Here is a 24,424-nt window from a genome sequence, read left to right as displayed (position 1 = left end):
ACTAGGTATTATTTTTGAAAAAGAAAAAGAGAGTCATAGAGAAAGGACAGTTAAGGGGTATATCCAAGTGGTAATCCCAGCATTAAGAAACCAGCGCAGGCGGGAAGAGCCAGGTAGGGCATCGTGGGTGTGGCAGCGCTGAAAGCACTCACAGTATTTGGATAGTGGAGAGGAGAGGAGAGGAGAGGGCTTTTTTGGTAAGAACTAAAGCCTGGAGTAAAGAGGAGGAGGATGGGGAGGAGACTGACGGGTTAGTGTCTCGACCCGCTGGGACAAAGGACGTCACAGGCAACAGTTCTAGGAGATGGGTTGCAGGGTGTATGTAATATCACGACAGTGAAGTGTTCTAGCATTTTGAGGGTTAAATGAGTAAAACCAATGTAGAATTCTGAGGTCTGAAGCCATTTTCTTATAAGATATATTACAGAGGAAAGGCAGTACTAGGCTGTGGCCAGAGCTACTGCAAGAAGGTTCCCCAGGGAAAGCATGATTAGTGTGGAATGTAGAAACGGGGTTGGGGGCCAGGGCTGCCTCAAGGAAAGCCCAAAGCAGTATTTGTGCAGCCTTGTCCATCGTGCCCCTGACAGCAGATGCGGATAGTCGGGTCTTAATGGTAGCCTGTTTCCTACAATGAAAATGATAGTAAAAGGGGAAGGAGGTGCAGCAGAATGGCAGTGGGGCTTTTCCTATTGTCTGGAAACTGGATAAGGCCAAAAACAAGTTGATAGGCTCTAAATAACCCAGACCCCATGCTGAGAGAGCCACCAGCATTAAGGCTAGCCGCTTCCCGTCGATGTTTGCTGGGATAGTCCTTCCAGGAGCACAGTCAACGCTGCCCTCAACCCTGAGTCAGTATGGGAGGAGGACTGGGAGGTGAGAGAGCAGTGATCCTGCGGAGAGAGGAGTGGGATTCCTGGTCCCCAAATCTGAGGGAGGAGAGATCCAGGAAAGTCACTCCAAAGACTGGAGGTGCTTGCATGATGGGGAGACCATCGTCTGGCTTCCTGGCTTGGAAGAGGTCTGCTTGGTTAATGGGCTTGTTGATCAGCCCTTGTTTTCTCTAAACAGGGAAGGGAAAATAGATGCAGATGGTAGCACTGAGATTAGAGTGATGGAGAAGCTGCCCGAGTGCTTGCCGTTTGCTGTCACAAGGGCGTGGGACTTTCCCATGTGCTGTGTGGACCCCGTGGAAGGCATCTGACTTGGGACATCTTGGAAATACTTGGGCAAAAGTGACACCTACCAGGAAAGGAGGTCCCATCAATAAGACACTGCAACACAAACTCTATTTGGGTGAGGCTTTCAGGAGTTAGAGAGGTTGAGTGAGAGCTGGATCTGCCACCTCTGAGACCCTGTGGAGGTCCTAGAGAATACTCAGTAAGGAATCCACATAAGGGAGCCAGCTTTTGTATTGCTGCCTCGGTTGGTGAAGAAAAGCAGCAAACACAAACAGAGGAAGGGCAGCTTGCTTATCTGGTCAGGGAGAGTAACACCCTCTGGATTTCCTCTCTGTCTTTCTTGTCCCAGTTCAGGAAGAGTGAATGGGGAGACCCGCCTGAGACATAAACCACAGCCCCCACTACCCCCTGCCCCTCTGTCCCCCATCCCCGCCATCATACCCCAAGCCAAGGGGCACTGTGGGAGGCTAGAACACAAAACACTCAAGATTTTGAAGGTTTTTGACTACCGATAAGGGAATTTTTATATCGTACAGTGGCTTAAGATGATGGAATCTGTCCAAGATGTTTTATGAGAGCTAGTAATAGAAGATCAGTTACTAGGGAAAAAAAAATACTGCCATTTCATGGGTTAAAATCCCAACAAGCTGAGGTTCCCCAGTGAATGGTCGCACACTAAATCCCTCTTGCTCTGACTGGTGTTCACTACCCACCTCTGGATTTTAATCCAGCCTCCCATGCTGCTTCCCTGTAGAGAGGACGCTCCTACCAGCCCCCTTGGAATAATGCGTATGTTCTGTGAGGTGAATGTGTTGATGTCTGTTTCGTGCATTCATCTCTGTGAGTCTCTTTAGCGTGTGACTGTCTCTGAGACGCCTGCCATGTCTGCAGCATTGGGCATCTGTGTTCCTGGACCTTAACACTGAGGATGCTTAGTACCCAGACCCAACCCAAGCCAGCTCCCCGCTGTGGGGTTCTGTGTGGCATCCACGTAGCCCCCCTCGGAGACAGCTCTGTTACATGGTCACAGAACACAGTGAATGAACACAGGAAAGCAACTCACAAAAAGGTAGCGATGAGCGGCAGAGTAGGAGGGTCTTGAATATTTGACAGAAGAGTCTCTTGTGGGGAGGGAGGGTGGCTCTGGGCTCTGGGTTCTTCTGGGTCAGGATTTCTAGGAGCCTGCAGGCACTGACCCCAGCACCACTGCCCTCAGTTATCTCCTTCCTTTCCTCTGCTTACTGTTCTGTTTCCACCTTGGAAACAGGCTTGCTTTATTCTGCAAAGGGCAGCATATCCTGAAAGAGGAAAGGCTTGTGTATGTCAAACCAAGAGATGTTTCCCCTTTGAACTTGGTAAGACGCAGAATTTAGTGTGTCAGTTTCTCCAAATGTAAACGTACATGTTTGTGTCCATGTGAATCTGCTGTTGGAGGTAACCGTGCCCTCACCTGCCCTCTCAGCTCTTCTTACCTGGCTGCTCTCTGCTGCGGTGAGATGCTGACGTGGAACCCCTCCCTGCCTCTGAAGAATCCCTGACTCCTTGCTTGACTTTGGATGATGAGAAAGTCACAGCGAGGGTGAGAACTGAGGAACCTTTGCTCACTGGAGGAGAACACTTAGATTCACTTTCCAGGCCTGGCTCGAATGATAGGGAGCAAAGGCATAGACCTTCCTTCTCTGGAGATTGGGACTCTCTTGGGGATCAGAGCAGCAGTAGTTGCCAAGTTTGGGTGCCCCTAGGGTGGATTCCCCGTAGCTCCTCATTAAAGGCACACAGACTAACTGTCCTCTGTCCTATCCTCTCCGGACGCACAGCTCAGCTCGAGGGGAACTCAGTGCTCAGACTTGTTACTTCCCCCCGCCTCAAGTACATCTCACGCCTGTGTCACAGGCAAAATATACCTGGTCCCTTGCTCTGTGCCCAGAATTGACCCGAAGAAAAATTGTGAAGCCAGTGAAACTGGCCCACAGACATTCATAGTATCTCTTTTCTTAACACTTAGCTCCTTCACTGACTCCCTTTTATATAAGCCTTCAGGACCCTGCACTCTTTTTCAAATAGAAGGTTTCATTTGCTAATTTATAATAAGAAAGTAATGACTAAGAACAGAACCTCAGTTCTGTTTTAATCTCTGTAACAGTTGCTATGTCCCTGCATAGAAACCAGAGGTACCACTTAGACATGCTGGCCTGTGGACGGGGGTAAGAAATACTGGGTGTGGGGTGCATATGCGGTCATCTAAATACTCAGTATCTGTGGGCTGTTGGAACTTGAGTGTGTATTTCTGAGTTTCTATTTGTGTGCATACACAATGCAAAATTTTTACAAGGTGTGCTTTAACACCCACATTTCAAAAAAAGAACACAAATATGAAACTGTTTTAGGTAAGCACAATTATTAGAGAACACGGGTGGCATTATTAATTGCAGGCAAAGCAGTAATTAAGTTAGCTGTAAGCATAAATTGCAAAAGAGGAATAGTTTATGATAGCAAAGGAAAAATTCCTAGAGCTTAATCCCAGTTATGAAATATCAAACAAAATAATACAGCAATAGTTTACATTAGGCAGAGTTTTATAAAAATGTTCTAAAGAAGTTGGTTAAATTAATGCCAATGATAGATTTCAATATATAATTCCCAGAATTTGATAAAGTAGTTAATAAAAATGTGGCAGAGATTTTGTTTAAACAATGAAAAAATTTGATTTTAAGATATATACATATAAAATACATATATTTCCACCTTAAAAATAAAGAATACATATTCTTATTTTAAGCCCAGGGAATAATTACAAATATTGGCCATTTTCTTGGCTACAAAAAAAACTTGGTAATAGCGTCCCTAAACTTCGATTTCATAGGGTACATTCTCTTATAACTTTCATCCCAAGGCCAAAAATTAGAAACCAAAAATCAAAATGTAAAGATAAATTGTTCAATTGATAAAATTTGAAACAGTGTTCATTGTAATTCCCATATCAAAAAGAAAATTTAAACAAAGTGATTTAAAATTTATAAAAGAAAAAATACAAAGAACTATGGGGAAAATAGTCTTAAATGGTTTTATTAATAATAAAGGAATATAAAAACTGAATAAATCAAGCATTTAATCTAGAATTTTTATTTCAAAATTATTGTAGTCAAACAACTGCATTAGCAGAGCTTTAAAAGTTAAACAAGTCCTTGAATGAGAAGCCAAGTCCTCTACCCTTCGTCTCCACACCAGGCTCCAGCTTCCCAGTGTAAATGCTTTTATGTATTTCTAGAGAGTATGCTTATAGTGCTATTTTTTGTTTTTGTTTTTGTTTTTGTTTTTGTTTTTTTTAACATTTTTTATTGATTTATAATCATTTTACAATGTTGTGTCAAATTCTAGTGTTCAGCACAATTTTTCATTCATGGACATATACACACTCCTTGTCACATTTTTTTCTCTGTGAGTTATCATCACATTTTGTGTATATTTCCCTGTGCTATACAGTGTAATCTTGTTTATCTATTCTACAATTTTGAAATCCCTGTCTATCCCTTCCCACCCTCCACCCCCCTGGCAACCACAAGTCTGTATTCTCTGTCTATGAGTCTATTTCTGTCCGGTATTTATGCTTTGTTTTTGTTTGTTTGTTTGTTTGTTTTTGTTTTTTAGATTCTACATATGAGCGATCTCATATGGTATTTTTCTTTCTCTTTCTGGCTTACTTCACTTAGAATGACATTCTCCAGGAGCATCCATGTTGCTGCAAATGGCATTATAGTGCTATTTTTTGATCATTGATTTGCAGTCCGATTTACTCTCTTCTCATTTTGACTGGTGGGTCTCACTTCGCCATCCCATCTCCTCTTCCTTAAGTCCTCCTGTTAGAGGCACATCACAGTCTGGGGGCATGCCGGTAGTTACTGTTGACATTCGGACTCTGTTATACACTCTTGATGTACTAATCTTATTTTTTTCCTGGTACTTTTGGATGTTCCTGAAGTTATTAATTGCCTATTGTTTTATTTGCTTAATTTTTATGCCTTTGTTCTTCCCATATTCTGAAATTAATTTTTAAGGTTTTGAGTTATAATCAATGGACAATAAACATTACCCACTTAAGTGTACACTTGAATGAATTTTTGAAAATCATGTAGTCATGTAACCACCACCACAATCAAGATGTACATAGCAGTTTGATCATCCTAAAAAGTTTTCTTGTTTCCCTTTGCAGTTAGTACCATCCCGTGACCAGATAATCACTGATCTGCTTTCTTCCACTACAGTTTTGTGTGTTCTAGAGTTGAGTATCAATGGAATCAAACAGTGGTCTTTTGTGTTTGCCTTCTTTCACTTAGCATAATGTTTTTGAGATTAATCCATGTTGTCAGTGTATCTGTACTATTCCATGGTAAGGAGCTCCATAATTTTTATAACCATTCAATGGTTGATGAAAATTGGTTTATTTCCAATTCAGAACTATTACATATAATATGCATATATATCTCTCTATATGTATACAACGTGTGTATAATACCACTATGTACCTTTCTGTATGTTTGCACGCGGCCATATATTTTTATTTTTCTTGGAATGTGATTTTATGGTAAATGTATTTTTAACTTTACAAGATACTGCAACACTGTTTGCAAAAACGGCTGCACAGTTTGCATCCCTGTCACCACTGTATGAGGGTTCTAATTGTTCCACATCCTGTATCAGCACTTAGTATTTTCAGTCTTTTTAGCATTAGCCGTCCTGCTGGATGTATAATAATAATATCTCATTGTGGTTTTAATTTGCATTTTCCTGGTAACTAGTGATGTTGAGCATCTTATACTTACTGCCCATTCGTATGTCTTCTTTTGTGAAGTGTATGATCAAATACTTTGCCCATTTTTATTGGATTGTTTGCCTATTCTTATTGGGTTGTTTTTATTTTGAGTTATAAGATTTTTTTTTTAACATTCTGGATTCAATTCTTTTGTCATATGTAAATTTTGCAAATATGTTTTCCCAGTGTCAGATAAAGTTTAGAGTTTGGTTTTTTTCTGTACAAACAACCAGTTGTTCCAGCATCACCCACTTGTTGAAAAGCTTTCTGTTTGCATATTGAATTATGTTGGCACCTTTGTTGAAAATCAATTCACCAAGTAAGTGAAGATCTATTTCTAGAATTTCTGTGTTCTGTTCCTCTCTCTGTTTATCCAGCACCAATACCACATTGTCTTGATTACTGAACCTTTATTGTAAATGTTGAAATCAAATAGTGTAAGTGATCTGAACTTATTCTTATTTTTTGAGATATTTTGGTTATTTTATGTCCTTGGCCTTTCAATATAAACTTTTAAATTGGCTTATTGACTTCTTTTTTTAAAAAAAAAAGTCTGTTAGGATTTCTATTGGGATTGTATTGAATCTATAGATTAATTTGGGGGAGAATTAACTATTTCTAACCATTTTACTTTTTAAATCAAATTTATTCTGAATTATATATTTTTACTTTTATTTTCCAATCTTCCATTGCTAACATACAGAAACACAGTTGATTTTTATGTTTTGACCTTGTACTCTGAAATTAACTTGCTAATCTAAGAATGCTTACGTAGATTCCTTTGTCCTTTTTATGTACATAAATACGTACACTAAAGCAAGAGTCAGCAGGTTTTTGCTGGACGAGGCCAGAGAGTGAACACTTTAGTTGTTGCAGGTCTGCTGCAACTTCAGCTCTGCCATCGCAGCAGGAGAGCAGCCATAGTGAACTTGAGACAAATGATGATGGCTATGCTCCAAAAAACTTGCTTTAAAAAAAAAAAACAGGCAAAGGGCTGAATTTTGTTTATAGGCTGTGCTTTGCCAGCCCTTGTTCTTGAGTTTTATAGACATTAAATCATATAATATGTATTTTTCTGTCTGGTCCTGTGTGTCTGATGAACTCCTAGATCTAACTGTGCCAGCCTTTGAATACCCACTTCTGAACTTATTTTGTGTGTGATAGAAATAAACTTCTATCTGTGTCTGAGCTGCATCTTTTGCTGTTATACATAGCAGAGCCTAATCCTGACTGATACACATCCATCAGTTGTCAATGACTATAGACCTGCCCTGCTGCTCTCAAGCTATCTTAAGGGGGAAAAAAGAACAAACAATACACAATTTGCAAACTAGGGCTTTGAGAAAAGGCCAGCAGATCTCAGATGGCTTGCAAATGGACTAAATCATTTGTGACTAAAATGACACTTCAGAGCAATGAATAAGGAAAAACATTTTCAACAAGTATCACTGATACAATTGAGTATCCATACGAAAAAAATAACCTTCACTTCTCTCTCACCTCGGATCTAAGGTAAAGGGGATATTTGTCTAATATTCTTTTCTAGAGGCTTTATTAAAGTATGAGCCACCTTGACCCATCCCCACGTGGCCCCAAATCCACCTTGTGTTCTAAAATAAAGATATAAAGATCTTGCGTAATATGTGGAATCTAAAACAAAAAAAAAAACAGAAATACAAAACAGAAACAGACTCATAGACAGAACACAAACTTGTGGTTGCCAAGGGGGCGGGGGGGTGGGAAGGGACAGACTGGGATTTCAAAATGTAGACTAGATAAGCAAGATTATACTGTATAGCACAGGGAAATATATACAAGATCTTATGGTAGCTCACAGTGAAAAAAAATGTGACAATGAATATAAGTATGTTCATGTGTAACTGAAAAATTGTGCTCTACACTGGAATTTGGCACAACATTGTAAAATGACTATAACTCAATAAAAAATGTTTAAAAAAAGAATAAATATATAAAGATCTCAAAGTCAAAGTTCTCAGCACTGAGTTAGGCTGGCTTCTGGCCCCACTCTTGAAACTGAGTCTGTTTATCCTCCTGCATCCTGAGACCAGGTCCTCACCTGGAGTGGACATGCGTTGTTCTTTGCTACCCAGAACACAGAAGGAATGTTCTAATATTCATTTTACAAATGAGGCAGGCGATGCGTAGAGTGATAAAATAACTTGCTTATGGTCACACAGCAAGTAAGCGGTGGTTCCAGAATCTGAACTCAGTCAACTTACAGGGTGTGCTTCTAGGATCAGAACATACTCAAGGAGCAGAATTTCTTGGATGTACAGCATGTTTTGGGTGGTCAGTGTTTTCTGCAGGGTCACAGTGGACAAACAGGCGGGGTGTCCTTATAGGTGTTTCCTGAGGTATCAGGTGGGCTGGAGGGTCTAAGCGACTTTGGATGGCCAGAACGCCCTGGGAGTCAGAGCATCTTGGGACATTAAGAAGCCTCTTTATAGTTGAATAACCTAGAAGGCAGGTTGTTCGTACGATTAGAGTAAACTAGTGTTTATGTTGTCCAAGGGAATCAGTGTGTCCTTACAGGCACCTGATCCTCTGGAGTCTCAGGGTAGTGTCCAGTGGGATCACCCTGTCTCAAGATGGTAAGCATGCCTGTGTAGGTTCCAAGACTCTTGTACAATTAGGACATCGTAAGTGATCAGAATGCCCTGGTGGAGCAGGGAGGTGTGTATAGGATCCAAAGAGGCCATATAGGATTAGATGAGCCTGAAAGATGAAGGTCACAGAGTTCGGGAGACTTGGAGAGTCTTGAGAACCCAAGGGTTTTAGAAGGACAGCATGTCATGGAGACCAGGGTATTCTGAGCCTCAAGACATTTTTATCACGTCAGAACATTCTTGAAGTGTCCTTCTAAAATCAATAACTTTGAAGTCAGTGTGTCCCAGAATAACAGACTTTTCATAGAGTCAGGGTGTCTTGGAGGTTGGACTGGCTGGGTGATACAGAGGCTCCTAGAAATTCTGGGAGTCCAGAGTTGTCAGGGTTTCCAGGTAGGTCAGCATATCCTGGTGTCTGAATGTATGAAAATCAGGTATTCTAAGGAGATCAAAGACAGATGAATGAATAAAGAAGATGTGATTATAAATATACATATATATGTGACTATTACTCAACCATAAAAAGGAATGAAATACTACCATTTGCAGCAATATAGATGGACCTAGAGATGACCATACCAAGTGAAGTAAGTCAGAGAAAGACAAATATCATATGATATTGCTTATATGTGGAAACTAAAAAAATTATACAAATGAACTTACTGGCAAAACAGACTCACAGACATAGAAAACAAAGCAGAAGTGGGGGGAGGGATAAATTAAAGAGTTTGGGATTAACCTATACATGCTACTATATATAAAATAGGTAACCAACAAGGGCCTACTGTATAGCACAGGGAACTATGTTCAATGTCTTGTAATAACCTATAATGGAAAAGAATCTGTATATAAGCATATATATGTGTGTGTGTGTGTGTGTATATATATGAATCACTTTGCTGTACATCTGAAACTAACACACATTGTAAATCAACTATAATTCAATTTTAAAAATACCAAAAAAAATATTTTCTGAAGATTTGGCGTCAAGGTCTCCTTGTGCAGTCAGAGCAGTCTAAGGGGTCAGAGGGTCCTGGAGGAGCAGAGGATGTTAGGGAGGAATGAGCGTATCCGGGAAGCCAGGATGCTTTGGCAGTTCAGGGTGTGGTGGAGTACTTGTAGCGACTGAGAGGCCAGGATTTCTTGAGCGTTAGAATAATCACTGTATGGTTGTGGTGGGTCAGAGCCACTCTGGACTGTCTGTGTGTTGGAGGCAGGGAGAGAGTGGTAAGTGACCAGGGTGCCTGCTGAGAAGGCCAGGGCTGGGAGTCAGAGTGCACTGGAAGGTAGGAGGGTCCCGGACCAGATGCCCTGATGTGCCAGTGCACAGTGGATGGCCAGGGGGCTTGGGAGATCAGGCTATGTCTTTACTTGGTTTAAATGCCATATGAGTCATGTCTGTGAGATCAGGATGTCTTCTGGGTTGGGGTTTGGAGGGTTTAGTGGTTTTTCAGCATCAGCATGCCCTTTGTAAGATTAGACCCAACCGGGGTTTCTAAATGGACGGGAAGGAAGGATACCCCTGCGTGCCTGAATCTCGTCAGATCAGAGGGTTCCTTCTGGGGTCAGAGTTTCCCAAATCTTTACCATGTCCTCGTGGGTCTGGCTGTCCTAAAGGGTCATAGAGTCATTGTGAGTTCAGGCTATCGTGTAGACTATAAGGGGTTTTTTCCCTGTATATATATATATATATATATATATATATATATATATATATATATATATATATACACACGTTTTTTCTGAAGTATAGTCAGTTTACAATGTTGTGTCAGTCTCTGCAGACTGTAAGGCATTGAAGTCCAAACTTCTTGGTGGCCCATGTGTCCTAGAGAGTGGAGGTGTCCTTTGTGACCTAGAGATTCAGGAACATGACTGTTAGAATGACTCTGAGGGCTAGGGTCTGCTGGGGACTGTGTTGACAATGATAACAAAGAAACATTTTCATGTGTGTGCACACTGTGTTCAAGGTGCAGTCCTAAATGCTTCTCTTTTATTAATTCCCCTCAGGTAGGTGCAGTTGAGCCTCACTGTTTGTAGTCCATATTTGTGAATTCACCTAGTCACTAAAATTTATTTGTAACTCTCAGATGGAATACTCCTTTGCAGTGTTTTTTAGCATTTCCGTGGTTTGTCACAGCTGTGCGTGGGGCTGAAAATTTTGAATCGCCACATTCCCAGCTGAGGTCAAAGAAGACAGCTACTTTGCTTTCTTGTTTTAGCTCCCACTCCGTAAGCGATCTCTGTTGGTGATCTGTTTAGTGGCAACATTTCATATTTTTGTCTTTTAGGAGTAATTTTGCTGTTCAAACTGGCCCCCAAACATAGTGCCGAAGTGCTGTTTAGTGTTCCTAAGTGTGAGACGGCTGTGATGTGCTTTAGGGAGAAAATAATCCTTGTTGGGGCATGAGTTACAGGGCTGTTGGCCATGAGATCAATGTTAATTAATTTACAACTTATATTAAATAAGGTGTCTCTAAACAGAAACACACACACAACAAGATTATGTATTGATTGGCTGACAAAAATGGTGTAGTGTAGCCAGAGGCTCACAGGAACCCATTTCCCCTGGTAGCAGTGGTTCAGTATTCACTAATACAGTGTGTGTAGGGACTTTGTGGAACATATTACCTTAAATAAGGAGAACGGACTGCATTATCATCCCCAGGTGACAAAGCTAGGACACAGAATGAACCCAGCATCACATAGCTGGTGAGTGACACAGCTGAGATTTGAACCCAGGGCAATCTGGCTCCAGAACCTCTGTTCTTCCCCACCACGCCATCCTGCCTCTTGTAGAGTGACAGAATCCTGGGTGTCAGTCTTCCCTGAAGGTCAAGGTTGGGGGTGGGAGTCAGAATGCCCTGGAAGACCAGCTTCCTCTAAACATTCCAGCCTCCTGAGAGAGAACGGTATTCCGAGATGTCACGTCAAATTTGTAGCGTGTCAGTGTCCTTGGAGGCAGGGCTAGTGGGTCAGAGTTTCTTTGTAATATCAGAGTGTCCTGGGGCAGTCAGGCTGTTCTGGATGGTCAGAGTTCCTTTATAGGGTCAGGGTATCAAGGCAACAAGAGTATTGGAATTCAGTGTTTCCTTGTGGGTCCAAGTTGATGGCATGGGTCTTGAGGGGTCAGGGCTCTCATGGGGCTCAGGATCCTCTAGGAAGTCACAGTGTATCCTGGGGTAGGGGAGAGGGGTGGGCTACTTGGATCAGTGCTTCTTGACTTTAATGTTGTTATGAACTGAATGTTGTGTCTTCTCCCAGTTCATATGTTGAAGCCCCAACCCCAATGTGAGCGACGGCATTTGGAGACGGGGCCTTTGGGAGGTGATTAGGGTTAAGTGAGACCATGAGGGTGAGGCCCCCATGATGAGATTAGTGTCCTATGGAGAGAAGAGAAACTCGGGTTGAGTTTTCTCTCCATCTTGTGAAGACACAGAAGGTAGCTGTCTACAGTCCAGGAAAAGAACTCTTACCAGGAACTGAATCAGCCGATGCCTTAATCTTGAACTTCCCAGCCTCCAGAGCTCTGAAAAATGGGTGTCTTTCATATTTTGTTATGGCAGCCTGAGCTACGAGACAAGTGCACAGTCAGTTGTCCTGGGGGTCTTGTTTCATTGCGGATTCTGATTCAGTAGGACTGAGGTGGGGACCCAAACTGTGCATTTCCAACAAGCTCCCATGTGCTGCTGATACTTGTGGATCCATGGACCATTTTCTAAGCATCAAGGTCCTAGAAGATAGCCATGTTTTTCTGTCTTGAATTGTCAGGTTGCTTTTAAAGGATGTGTGTGGATTAGCACAACCTTGGGGATCACAGTCCTGTAGGTACTGTGCATTTCAAGGGGATTGGGGTGTCCTCATTGACTCAGGGTACCATGAGATTTCAGAACTTCACGGCGGGGGGCAGGTGGAAATCTCCTAGTAGAGGTAGAACGTTCTAGGTTTCACTGCGTCCTAGAGGATCCTAGAGTCCTATCTTTAAAGGGTTGGAATGTCCTCGGGGAGTCAGAATATGCTTCCTAGAGCTAAGTAACGACCAGAAGCAGGGGACTGTGGGTGTCAGGGTGTCCCGACTGCTCAGGGATTCTAAGGGTTTCCTTGAGCAATCAGAACGTCAGCATGTCATGGGAATCTCAGGGTCCTGCGGAGTCCTGAGGTCCAGGGGGATCCGGATGCACCTGGAAATCAGATGCTCTTGAGGGTCAGGGTTTTCTGAAGGTCTGGGTGACTTTGGAAGTTCACGGAGTCCTGGGGGTTTCGGGGTGACATTTGGGGAAGGAAAGCAGAAAGAACTTGAGAACTGTGGTGTCCAGGCGACTCATCCGATGGTTCAGGTTGTCCTGAGGGGGTGTCCAGTGTATTCTGAGAATCAGGGTATCAAGAAGGGGCCAGAACACACTTGTGTCTTTTAGTTTTTTAGTTTCCTGGAAGCAGGTCTTTGGGAATCACCCACATGCTGAGATTCTAGGCAGGCCCTGCTCTGGCCCCCATTTGCACCTCCTCACCCCCTCCTCCCATGGGGGGTTCTGAGGAGGGGTCTCAGGAGGAATGCATTTTCTCCCCCTTCCCCTGCCTGCTCCCAGGAGGGGATTTAACAGGACAAAAGAGTTTGGTCCTCTGGGAATACGAGCTCTTGGCCCCAGTCCCTGGACCCTCCAGCAGAGCACCTCCCCGCATCCGGCTTGTGGTCCTCCCCTAGGAAGGGGGCTCTGGTGACCAGACAATGATTGGATGGGCCCACGGGGGCGAGGAGGAGGTCACTGTTCCAGGGGAGCGAGGTGGTGTGGGATTGCAAGCTGGGGAAGTAGGCAGCTAAGAGCAAAGGGGGAGAAGGGCATCCCAGAGAGAAGGGGCAGGGAGAGGAACGTAGAGACAAAGCCAGAGAAACGGGGTGAGGGCGAGACAGACGGACTGAGATGATACTCAAGCAGAGGAATGGGGAATTAGGAAAAAATTAGAAAAAAGGAGCAGGAGAAAAAGATAAAACTATCTACACAGAGAGACGGGCTCGGAGACAGGTATAAACAGAGGGAGAAGGAGTAAGGTAGGCACAGAGGGGAGAGAAACAGAAAGACGGTTCCAGAGTCAGGGACTCAGGGACACGGGACCGGCTGTCTGTGGTCTCTGTCAGCCATGGAAGCGGAAGGGAGGAGTGAGCCGGGGAAGCAAAAGAAGGGGCGAGCCTGCAGCAGCCTCTGGCCCGAGAGCTGCCCGGCGGCTGGGACTCTCGCCTCCTCGGTGGGTGAGTGCATCTCCGGGGCGGTGGTTCTGAGGAAGCAGCAGGCATGGGGGCTCCACGCCCAGGCTCTTGCGGGGCCACGGTTTACCAAGAGGGAGGTGAAGAGGAGAACTGAAAAACCAGAACCCTAGAATGTTAAAAAAATAAGGGAACTATAGAAAGCATGGGGCCGTACAAGTCCGTTGCTTTACAGAGTGGGGAACCGAGGCCCTGGCATTGATGAGACGGTTGGCAGCCCACGCCACCGCGGTGGGACAGGGGCGAAGCTGAAACCTGGCTCCTCACTCCTGACCTCCTTCTCCGAGGAAAGGAGCTGGAGGGGCCGGGGCTTTGGATCCGAGGAGAGCAGGGGGCCGAGGTGGACAGTGAGCACTGTGTGGGGACCACACCCCTGGGTCCCCATGGGGATGGGTGCCTCACTCCAGACATCTTTTCTCAGTGCATGCCTTCCAGGTGTTTCCTTTCGCCCCGTTCTCTCTTCCCAGGCCAGCTCTCAGACTAATTAGTGTGGGGGCTTAGTGAGCCTGTAGGGAGGAGAGGCAAGCCTTTCCCACGAGCTCAGGTTCCTACAGCCTGGTGGCCGGGCCAGGGCAGGGCTAGGGGAGAAGATGAAATATATGTGGGGAGGGTGGGTCTGAGCAGAAGAGGGAGGACCGTTTCATCTTCCCAGGTGGAAGGTGTAGGACGATGTGGTTGAAGGTGAGCCGTGAGAGCAGGGAGCAAGCCATGGGGGTCTTAGAGAGCTGGGCAGTTGATCACGGTGTCAGAGCAGATGGGAGATGCACAGGGTGAGACCCAGGAAGGTGGTGTGCGTGCTCAGAGAGGTGGAAGGCTGTGGAGCGGGTGCCTTACCTGGGAGTGTAATAGGAAGTGGGCACACAGCGGAGAAGTGAGGCAGAGAGACCATGAGCACCCAGGACCAGCGAGTCTGAGGGGTGGACTTCCTGTGGAGAGCGCAGCCTGGGTCGGGCTCAGGGGACTCAGAGGTGACGTGGGGCCAAGGCTGAGCTGGGTGCAGCTAGTCATGAGACCTGAAGGGGGTCTGGTCAGGGCAGTGTGTATGAGCAGCACACAGGGCCCTAGAAGAATCTGGGGGTCCCAGCATGTGTGGTCCAGGATGGCTGCGTGGGCCATTCGGCAGCAACCCCTCCCTTGCCTCCTCTTCAGAGATGAGTGCTCGGCCCTACAGGAACCTGTCTGGTGCAGGAGCGGGGAGACCAAGGCCTTCCCCGCCAGGAGGACAGAGGGCTCGGCCGCACTCCCGGCGCCGCCACCGCACCACCTTCAGTCCAGCGCAGCTGGAACAGCTGGAGTCGGCCTTTGGGAGGAACCAGTACCCTGACATTTGGGCCCGGGAAGGCCTCGCCCGGGACACAGGCCTCAGCGAGGCCAGAATCCAGGTGAAGCCCCAGGATCCCCTCTTCCTCTGGAAGAAATGCAGGTTCGGGGCCCAAGAGCTGCTGGGGCCTACCTCCTCAGGGGCGTTCTAACCCGGAACGAAGTCCCCCAGGACAGAGCCCCACCCAGCAGGCGGTATCGCCTCATCGGCAGTGGGATGTCACTTGAGTTCCACCCTAGCGCTGACTTGAATTTCAGTGTCTACCCCCAATCTTAGCAGTGATGTGAACGCCAACAGAAGTTCAATCCTAACTGTTCACATACACGTGTAACCTGGTCCCTAACCTCAGTCCGCCTGATGCACCCTCAGTCCTAACCACAGAGTTAATGAATCTTAAGTATAGACCCTAAGCTACGTCCAGCCTGGTCTGTGACAATTAAACTCACCTGTAGTCTCAATCCTGAATACCTCTAGAGCAGACTCCCCGTCCTCGGGGGAGGGAAGATGCCCCTGTGGCATAGTTATCACTTTCTTGTTGGAAGCTGACATTTCTCACTCCCCTGACATTGCAGCAGGGCAAATTCAGACACGGTGTTGGGGGCTGGAGGGGGTCTCGCTCTGGCACTAGGCCTGGCGCAGTCATGCCTTCTGCAAGAGCTTTACTTCCTCTGGGCTGTGGGAGAGGCTTCTGCCCTCTGGCGTCTTCCGTCACTGGCGGGAGAGGTCACGTGTGACAGTGCCACCCATTTGAGAGAGCGGTTCTGATGTGGCTGTTCCCCCCCCCACCCCAGGTCTGGTTCCAGAACCGCAGAGCTAAGCAGAGGAAGCAAGAGCGGTCACTGCTCCAGCCACTGGCCCGTCTGTCTCCTGCCGCCTTCTCCGGTTTCTTGCCCGAGCCCCCGGCTTGCCCGTACCCCTACCCAACGCCGCCTCCACCAGTGGCCTGCTTCCCTCACCCCTACAACCATGCCCTTCCCACTCAGCCCCCTACAGGGGGGTCCTTTGCTCGCGCCCACCAGTCTGAAGACTGGTTCCCTGCCTTGCACGCAACCCCTGCTGGTCATCTGCCCTGCCCCCCACCCCCACCCAGGCTTCCCCTCAGCCTTGAGCCACCAAAGTCCTGGAACTAAGGGTAAACAAGTGCCGATGAGGTAACTTCCCAGCCTCTAGCCTCGCAAAACACAGAGGAAACTGGGCGGCTTCCTTTCTTTCTGGGGGCAAAGTAGAAAGACGGTGAAGGGGCATCTCAGACATTGGGAATGTTTAAATGGGAGCTCAGGATGAAAGCTCACTGAGGTGATTCATTGAGTGAATTTAGGGAGGTGAAACTCCTTGGAAGATACAGGTTAAAGGCCCCCAGTGGAGGTGGCCGGTGGAAGGGTGGGAATGACGGAGGCAGTAGTTGCTGCTGGTAAACGGAAATGGAACTTCGGGGGCTTCACTCATGGACATTACGATGAAAGGTCTTCATCCCCTGGGATTTAAAGTCTACCTACCCATCCATTCCCCATCACCCCAACTCGAACCAGCCATTAACTTTTCTCCCTTCTCTCCTCGAAAGAGCTTTTGAATTTCGTCCTCTCCTTTCCATCCCAGCAGACACTTTGCTTTTTCTGGCCCCATATTTCCTAGTTAATCCTCCTCCTTGGTTTCTTTAGCTCCAGTCCTTTCAACGACCAACAGACCTTGCAAATCTGATCATCATGGAAGGCTCTCCAAATGTCTCATAAACAATAAATAAATAATATCTGATTTGCTTGGCCTATAAGAGTCTTCAGCATTGCCGTCAACCTAACTTGTAAGTCAACTGTGTGCTTTAACACCCGTGATTTTGTAATCAAGCAAGAGCTCACGTGCCTGTGGCGCAGAAAGCCACACTCTGACAGCGGACTTCTGCAGTAAAGTGTTTATGGCGGGGCACCAAGCAGTGGAGTGGGGGACAAGTCTCAGATCCACTCCAACTTGGTCTTTGAGTTGGGGGTGTTTTTGAAGAGGAAGAGCAAAGAAGCTGGGATTAATCATCCTCTTGTGACATTTCTGAATTGCAGTTTCTGAAATCGGGATGTCTCTGGCTTATGATTTCTGGCCAGGTGGTCCATGGCTGGGGGAATCTGAGAGCTCTTCTTGCCCTGGGGAAATAACCTGAGTTTGCACATTAATGATGATATCTCTAATAGCAATGCTAGTACAGCAACGATGTTGTCAGCAACAGCAGTGTCAGTCATTAAGCATGTTTAAGACAATAGCGGTTTTAGCCACCTGACTCTGCTGAGTGTTCAGTGAGCACAGGATTGAGGTCAGAGGGGGTGAGCAAGGGAAGAAACTTTTGAAAGGAGAGATTAATCATGTACTTGGTAAGGGAACTCGGTTTTAAGGAGGTTTCTGATAGAGAAAAACAATTTGACTAAAGGCAAACTTTTCCAAGGGCAAACCCTGAGTCTTGAGACTCTTAAGAGGTCATTCCCAGGAAAGAACTTGCTGTGAGTGCCTTAGTCTGCGCTCTCCCGACAGGAACCCGGTGTGGCGTAGTTGGGGGAGCCATTTCTACATCCTGTTGCTTATAATGTACTTGTTTTACTGGTGATTTACTTACTTTTATGTAGGCCTACCTCGCTTATTAGCAGGTCCATAGAAAAATTCTGAGTAAACAAGCCTCTAGGGATTTTATGTGCAGTTTTTAAAATACACATTATTTTAAAAAATCTAGACTCAAACCCTCTGTAATACACAACTGCACTTGCATGTAATTATCTCCTTGGCCAGACTGCCTTCCGTAAGGACAGTGCTGGTTTGCATCCCCCCTCAGACGTGTCAGTGTCAGTTTCAGCACATCCTTACTGACCTTGATCGGTTTTGACAGTTAACTGAGAGTGATGCCTCCTTGGTTATTTTTTCAGTTTTCATTTAATCGATTGCTAGCGAAAGTTAAAACAGTTTCCTGTTTATTGGCAGTTTACGTGTTTCTTTCTTTTCGGCGTTGCTTCTCTGAGTCAGTTGTGTGTTTGTGTTATCGATCTGCTCATCTTTTGTTAGTGCTGCAGAGCTCTGTGTGTATTAGGGATCTGAATACCTGTTCGTGTGTCGTAACTATTTTGTTACCATATGGTTATTTGTTTTTTAGCCTTTCTAAACAAGGGTTTCCTGAGAGGATTAAGCCCTAATGCTGTAGGAGCCTACTGTGTGTAACGAATTAACTTCTGTTTTCAGCGTCTAGAATGGCACCAGTTACGTAGAACGGGCAGAATTGAGAAAGCAGTCAGTCAGTTCACTTCCTGTGTTCTGTGGTTCCGATGAGGAACCCCAGGTGAGAAATCACCCCTTGTTTTTACTGGCTCCACCTATGCTTTCTTCATTATTTGGATCAAAATATTATGCCTTGAATCATCTGGAATTTATTCTACTTTGTGCAGTAAATTAGTCATCTAATTTCCCCTCAACCAGCTAGCTAGTTTTTCCAATATAATTTATTTAATAGTTTAACACTGATTTGTAAAAACTTTTTTTCACACATTAAGTTCTCACATGGGATAGTTGTAAACTCCTAATTCTTTTCCACCAGTTAGCTTCTCTATTCTGATACCAGTAGCCTAGTGTCTTAATTACCAAAAAGTAAGGATTATAGATACCTTTAAAATGTTACATTTTCTTATCTAAATATGAGGTGTTCCCTGTCATTTTTTCCAGACTTCTCTTATGTCTCTCAGGAAAGTTCTTGGATTTTTTAAATAAAACAAATCTTAATAGGAGTCTTATAAACTACAAAAATTATATTTGCTCTTTGTAACAAGTCAACTCAAAAGATTTTATGTACGTATCAGACATATATATGAATATATGTATATATTAGCCTGGATTAATCACAAAAAAACTCGAGCAAAAATTTTTTTCAGAAAAATACCTTCAATATATCATACCATTTATATAAAGTTTTGAATATGCAAAATAACTTAAAAGTGACAAAAATTTTAGATGTATATTTTTGCATATTAAATATTAGAATGCATATATATGTGTGTGTGTGCATATGTATATATGTATATATATATATATATGTATATAAAGTAAAATTTGAGAACATGCAGTTTCAGGAAGGAGAAAGCACAGTGTGATCCAGGAGCTACACAAAGGGGTATTTAATTCTTCTGGGGGTACTTCTGTGTTTGTTACATTAGTTAGTCCTAAGACTTTTTTGAATATCTGAAATATTTCATAATAATTGTTCAAGTTAAAGGTCTTGTCCATCAATCCCCATTCAGCTCAACATGAGGTAATATTAATAGTGTGTATCTGTCCGCAAATTATTACGCTCATAGAAAGATATACAGACATACACAGACATACATTTTTCCTTTCTAAAAAAAAAAATGGGATCCTACCATTTGTTTGTTATCAAAACACACACACATACATATATATATATATATATAGATGTATATAGATACCTTTCAAGTGGCTCATATAGGTTTTATTGCTTTTATTCTATTGACTGGCAATTTCATGAGCTGCTTAACCATTCCCCTATCAAGAGTTGGTTTGATATTTTGGTTGGTTTTACCACCACAAATACCAGTATTAGTGGATAGAGGGACCCCCAAATTGGAAAACCCACCAAACAAGTGGGCGCCCCCCACAACCTAAACATGTTGTCCACCGACTGAGAAAGAATTCTCAATAGAGGCTTAGGGACAAAGTAGAAAAAAAGAAAGCTATTTTATTGCTCAGAAAGAGAGAAATAAAGGAGCCAGCAGCCATGAAGCCAGCCAAGACAGCTCCAGCACCCTATCGGGCCACAGGGTCTTTTATTGGAAGGCTCTACAATCGTTATCTTAATTCCAGTGGGGCCAATCAACTTCTACTATTGACTCTTTCCTCCTGTGGCACTAACCCCTAAAACAGAGACTTCTGTGGTGAGGAGAAAAGAGAACAAAGAAAGACATACTGGGCTATGTCCTTGGGATGGATGCAGCAGTTGTGGAACATAAAATATACTTTTGTAATGCTATGTCCTTGGAACCAAGGATCCAGCTGCTGGGTGAGAGAAATAACCTGCTTTTTTTTTTTTTTTTTTTAACAGCCTGGCATTTTCTTTCCCTTGTTGTTAATCAGCCAGGGTCAGTAAGCCTGCCTAGTCACCTCTTTCACCACTGCAGTTGTTTCATTAAAGGATAATTCTCAAAAAAAAGGTAAAATCATGACACTCATAGATATGTAAGTTTTATTTAACTCATTATTAATAAGGCAACGATAATGATGTCAAAGCCAGTGCAAAGGACAAAGAACAGACATATTTATAGATGAGGACTACAGAAACGAATGGAGGCAAAGTTGGCTTCTTTCCTGGTAGAGGAGGGAAGTCAACTGACCTTCCAGGGGACAGGATTTATTTATATGTCTATAGACAAGAATTATTTTGCATTCCTATCAGTTATCCACAATTTAGAGTTGTAAATTAGCTCAAAGACAAAGAAAGCCTCAGTGCCCACAAAGAATCAAAATCAAATCACCTGGAAAGGTGAGCCCTAAACAGCACACAGCTTTCCACTGAGTCACATTGTCCTCCTACACATTCCTCTGGTACAGGTGCTTTTTACTTCTATAGGACAGACGACCCAAGGTGGGATTGCTGTGTTAAAGGGTTATGTGCATTTAAAATTGTAAGAGACACCGCTTGATCAGTTTACTAGGGAGTTCGAGATCTGCAGAAACTAACTACTACACATAAAATAGATAAACAAGTTTCCTCTGTACAGCACAGGGAACTATATTCAATATTTTATAGTAACCTATAATGAAAAAGAATATGAAAACAAATATATGTATGTACATGTATGACTGATACATTATACTGTACACCAGAAATTGACACATTGTAACTGACTATACTTCAATTAAAAAAGTCTGCTCTAGGGAAGATACTGCCAACGTAATGAGAAGACAAGACAAAGACTGGGAGAAACTCTGCAAAAGAATATATCTGATAAAGGATTTATCAGATATTTTTATTGGGTAATATTTTATCAGATATTACCCAAAATATACAAAGAACACTTAAAACTCAACAGTAAGAAAGTAACTAACTGGATTAAAAAATGGACCAAAGACCTAATAGACACCTCACTGAAGAAGATGGCAAATAAGCACATGAAAAGATCATTGTATGTCCCACAGCATATGTCACTAGGAAAATGCAAATTAGAACAATGAGATATCTCCACGTACCTATTAGAATGGCCAAAATCCAGAACACTGACAACACCAAGTGTTGTCAAGGATGTGGAGCAACATACATTGCTTCTGAAGGGAATGCAAAACGCTACAGCCACTTTGGAAGATGATTTAGCAGTTTCTTACAAAACTAAACATACCCTTACCATATGACCCAGCAGTCAAGCTCAAAAGAGTTGAAAACTATGTCCACACAAAAACCTGCACATGGAAGTTTATAGCAGCTTTATTCAAAACTGCCAAAACTTGGAAGCAACCTAGATGCCCTTCAGTAGGTGAACTGATAAACTGTGGCACATCCAGAAAATGGAATATTATTCAGCATTAGAAAGAAATGAGTTATTACACCATGAAAAGACACGGAGAAACCTTAAGTGCATATTACATAGTGAAAGAAGTCAATCTGAAAAGGCTGCATACTGTATGATTCTAACTATATGACATTCTAAAAAAGGCAAAAGTATAGAGACAGTAAAAATATCAGTGGTTTCCAGGGGTTAGGGGTGAGGGAGGGATGAATAGGCAGAGCACAGAGGATTTAGGCAAACTACCCTGTAATGGTAGACACGTGTCATTCATTACACATTTGTTCAAACCTATAGAATGCACAACACCAAGAGTGAACCTTACAGTAAACTACAGACTTCAGGTAATTGTGACATGTCAGCTGTAACAGATGCACCGCTGTGGTAGAGATGTTGATACAGGGGAGGCTACGATGTGCTGGGGTAGAGAATATACCAGAAATCGCTGTACCTTCCTCTCAATTTCGTTGTGAACCTACAACTCCTCTTTATACCTTCTTTGTCTTTTTAAAACAAAACAAAACATAAAACTAGTCACCTCTCCCAATCTTTGCACACTAGTTCTGTGCTAGAGCAGTCCTTTACTAATTAGTTGGCTTGCTCTCAGCCTAGGGATCAGATGGATGAGAACGTAAGCTCTTCTTAACTCTTTTCTGGACATGCATCTCGGTTGGATCTTATGTTGCTTTTTCAGCTGCTTTCAAATATCTTGATTTCCCAAAGTCTCAACGCAGCCTCCCCTCAGGGCTGTAAATGGTCTACCCGCTGTTTCTACCTTTAATGCCTGGCCCAGGGTGTCTGTGGGACGGCGGTCTACCCACAGCTTTCGTGAGCAGCGCCTGCTACTTTTCCCCACCTGAGTGCCAAGTTAGACAAACTTGAGTCCAGTACTTCTGGCAGCCCTCATACAAGGCAAAACTTTACAGATAAAGGCTTCTGTGTTCCCTCTTGATTGGAGCAAGGGAATTGGGAACTCAGCTTTGACTGCTCCAGACCAAGACCTTGCCGCACTGAGGAAGGGACAGGTCAAGAGCAAATAAAAATGCCACAAATTTTCCCACGACTTCAAATGCACTTTTTTTTTCTTGAGTTAGTGTTCGTTTGGTTGCTGTAGATCTTTTACTGGTTTCCAGAGCTTTCATATGGTTATTTTAGCCAGTTTCTGGTTGTTTTTCACACATCTAAGACAGATTGAGGGCTTGGAGCTTCCTGCTAGGCCATTTTGCTGACTTCTTCTACCATAACCATTTGATATGGACATTGTACTAGAAATCATAGCCCACTCAAGATAGCGCTTAAAAGGTAGAAAACATAAAAGAAGCAAAAGTTTTGCAAAAGAACCGAAACTGTCATTCATGTGTTACATGATATTACACAGAAAATCCAAAGCACCAAACAAATTCATTGTTGGAATTTATAAGACTTTTGGTAGTAAGCTATATACAAACCCAGTACTTTATAAATGAAATTTTAAAAGAGATACCATTTACAATAGCTTCAAAAATATGAAACAGCCACAAATATAACTCATGAAAATATGTAATACTGCTATAGATAAAATATATGGAAAGTTATCAGACCTAAAAAAAAAGGAGAGCTGTACCATGGTAATGGATGGTTAATGTTAGAATCGGAGAAAAACGACCAGACACAGCTCAACGTCAGAATCAGGTTTATTGCAAAAAAACCTGCAGAGCGGGTCTCCAGTTGGAACTGTAGCCAGAGCTCTGCGTACAGGCTTGGTTATTTATGCCTGGGGGTAGGAACTGATTGGTGGGTCCTTATGCAAATGAGGGATGCTGAAAGTGAGAGGGGTGTGTTGAAAGGATGCTCCCTCCAGCGGCTCTCGCTCTCACTCAGGTCCGGGGAGGGTTTTACAGGCGGAGGGGGATTTTTACTAAAGGCGGATGTTGTGGCTTGCATTCAGCTCAGCTTGTCCTGAGATGGCGGCTGATCAAAATGAAGTTGGTTTTGCCAGTTAAAATCAAAGTTGTTACGATATCAACTTTCCCCAAGTTGATTTACAGATTCAACGAATCTAGTCAAATTCTAAGCATTTTTATTTACAAGTTGTCATGACAATGGTTTGTTATGCCCGTGAGTTATTCTAGCAAAGACAGTTGAACAGAACTTATGTAAGGACACTTCAACGTTACCTTATCAGAGTTTAGTTATCTGCTGTGTTAACAAAGAGTGGTATTACATGCTGCAGCCTACCCGGGCGCCTACCACAGATACCTCCCACACACTCTTTTCACTTCTTCCCATAACGCTTGTTTTCTAAACTGCTATATAATTATGTTCATGGCTTTTTGTCTGCTCTCCACCTCCTACCCTCCCTCTAGTACAAAAAAAGTTTCCCAGAGCAATGATCTCTGTTCTGTTCGCTGACGAATTTCAATAGGTAGGGGCTTGGCACACAGCAGGTGCTCAACACACTTATGTTGAAAGACTGAAGGGGAAACAGGTGTGTTCTCGGCGATTGTCTACTTGCTTACTGTCATTTTCGCAGATGCCAAGCTACACGACGCTGCCCTCGGCGAGCCTCTCCTTCCGGAAGAACCGGGAACCCAGGAACCCGCAGTCGAAGATGCGCTGCGGCGAGGCCAGAACGCGGTCTGGGCACGTGACAGGTTCAGCCAGGCCTCCCCTCGCAGACGAGTGCGGAGAACTACACTTCCCAGAATCCGTGGGTTCT

At 43.9% G+C, this 24,424-nt stretch overlaps 1 protein-coding gene across 1 annotated transcript; it reads left to right on the top strand.

The window, feature by feature from the left end:
* The first annotated feature begins 12,199 nt into the window (after positions 1–12,199).
* Positions 12,200–17,408, top strand: PROP1 (PROP paired-like homeobox 1). Its single transcript, XM_031437950.2, has 3 exons — positions 12,200–13,860; positions 15,025–15,257; positions 15,988–17,408. The coding sequence occupies exons 1-3, from the start codon at positions 13,752–13,754 to the stop codon at positions 16,324–16,326; spliced, it is 681 nt and encodes a 226-aa protein (XP_031293810.1). The 5' UTR covers positions 12,200–13,751; the 3' UTR covers positions 16,327–17,408.
* The last annotated feature ends 7,016 nt before the right edge of the window (positions 17,409–24,424 follow it).

The sequence above is a fragment of the Camelus dromedarius genome, chromosome 27, assembly GCF_036321535.1.
Source record: "Camelus dromedarius isolate mCamDro1 chromosome 27, mCamDro1.pat, whole genome shotgun sequence".
Taxonomy (NCBI): domain Eukaryota; kingdom Metazoa; phylum Chordata; class Mammalia; order Artiodactyla; family Camelidae; genus Camelus; species Camelus dromedarius.
The sequence above is the reverse complement of the archived record's forward strand: the minus strand, read 5'-3'. Positions and strand labels throughout refer to the sequence as shown.

Excerpts from the sequence above, each read along its gene's own strand:
- PROP1 (XM_031437950.2), top strand. The coding sequence starts at position 13,752 with ATGGAAGCGGAAGGGAGGAGTGAGCCGGGGAAGCAAAAGAAGGGGCGA. Across the intron at positions 13,861-15,024 it reads GACTCTCGCCTCCTCGGTGG|AGATGAGTGCTCGGCCCTAC; the intron begins GTGAGTGCATCT and ends CCTCCTCTTCAG. Across the intron at positions 15,258-15,987 it reads TCAGCGAGGCCAGAATCCAG|GTCTGGTTCCAGAACCGCAG; the intron begins GTGAAGCCCCAG and ends CCCCCACCCCAG.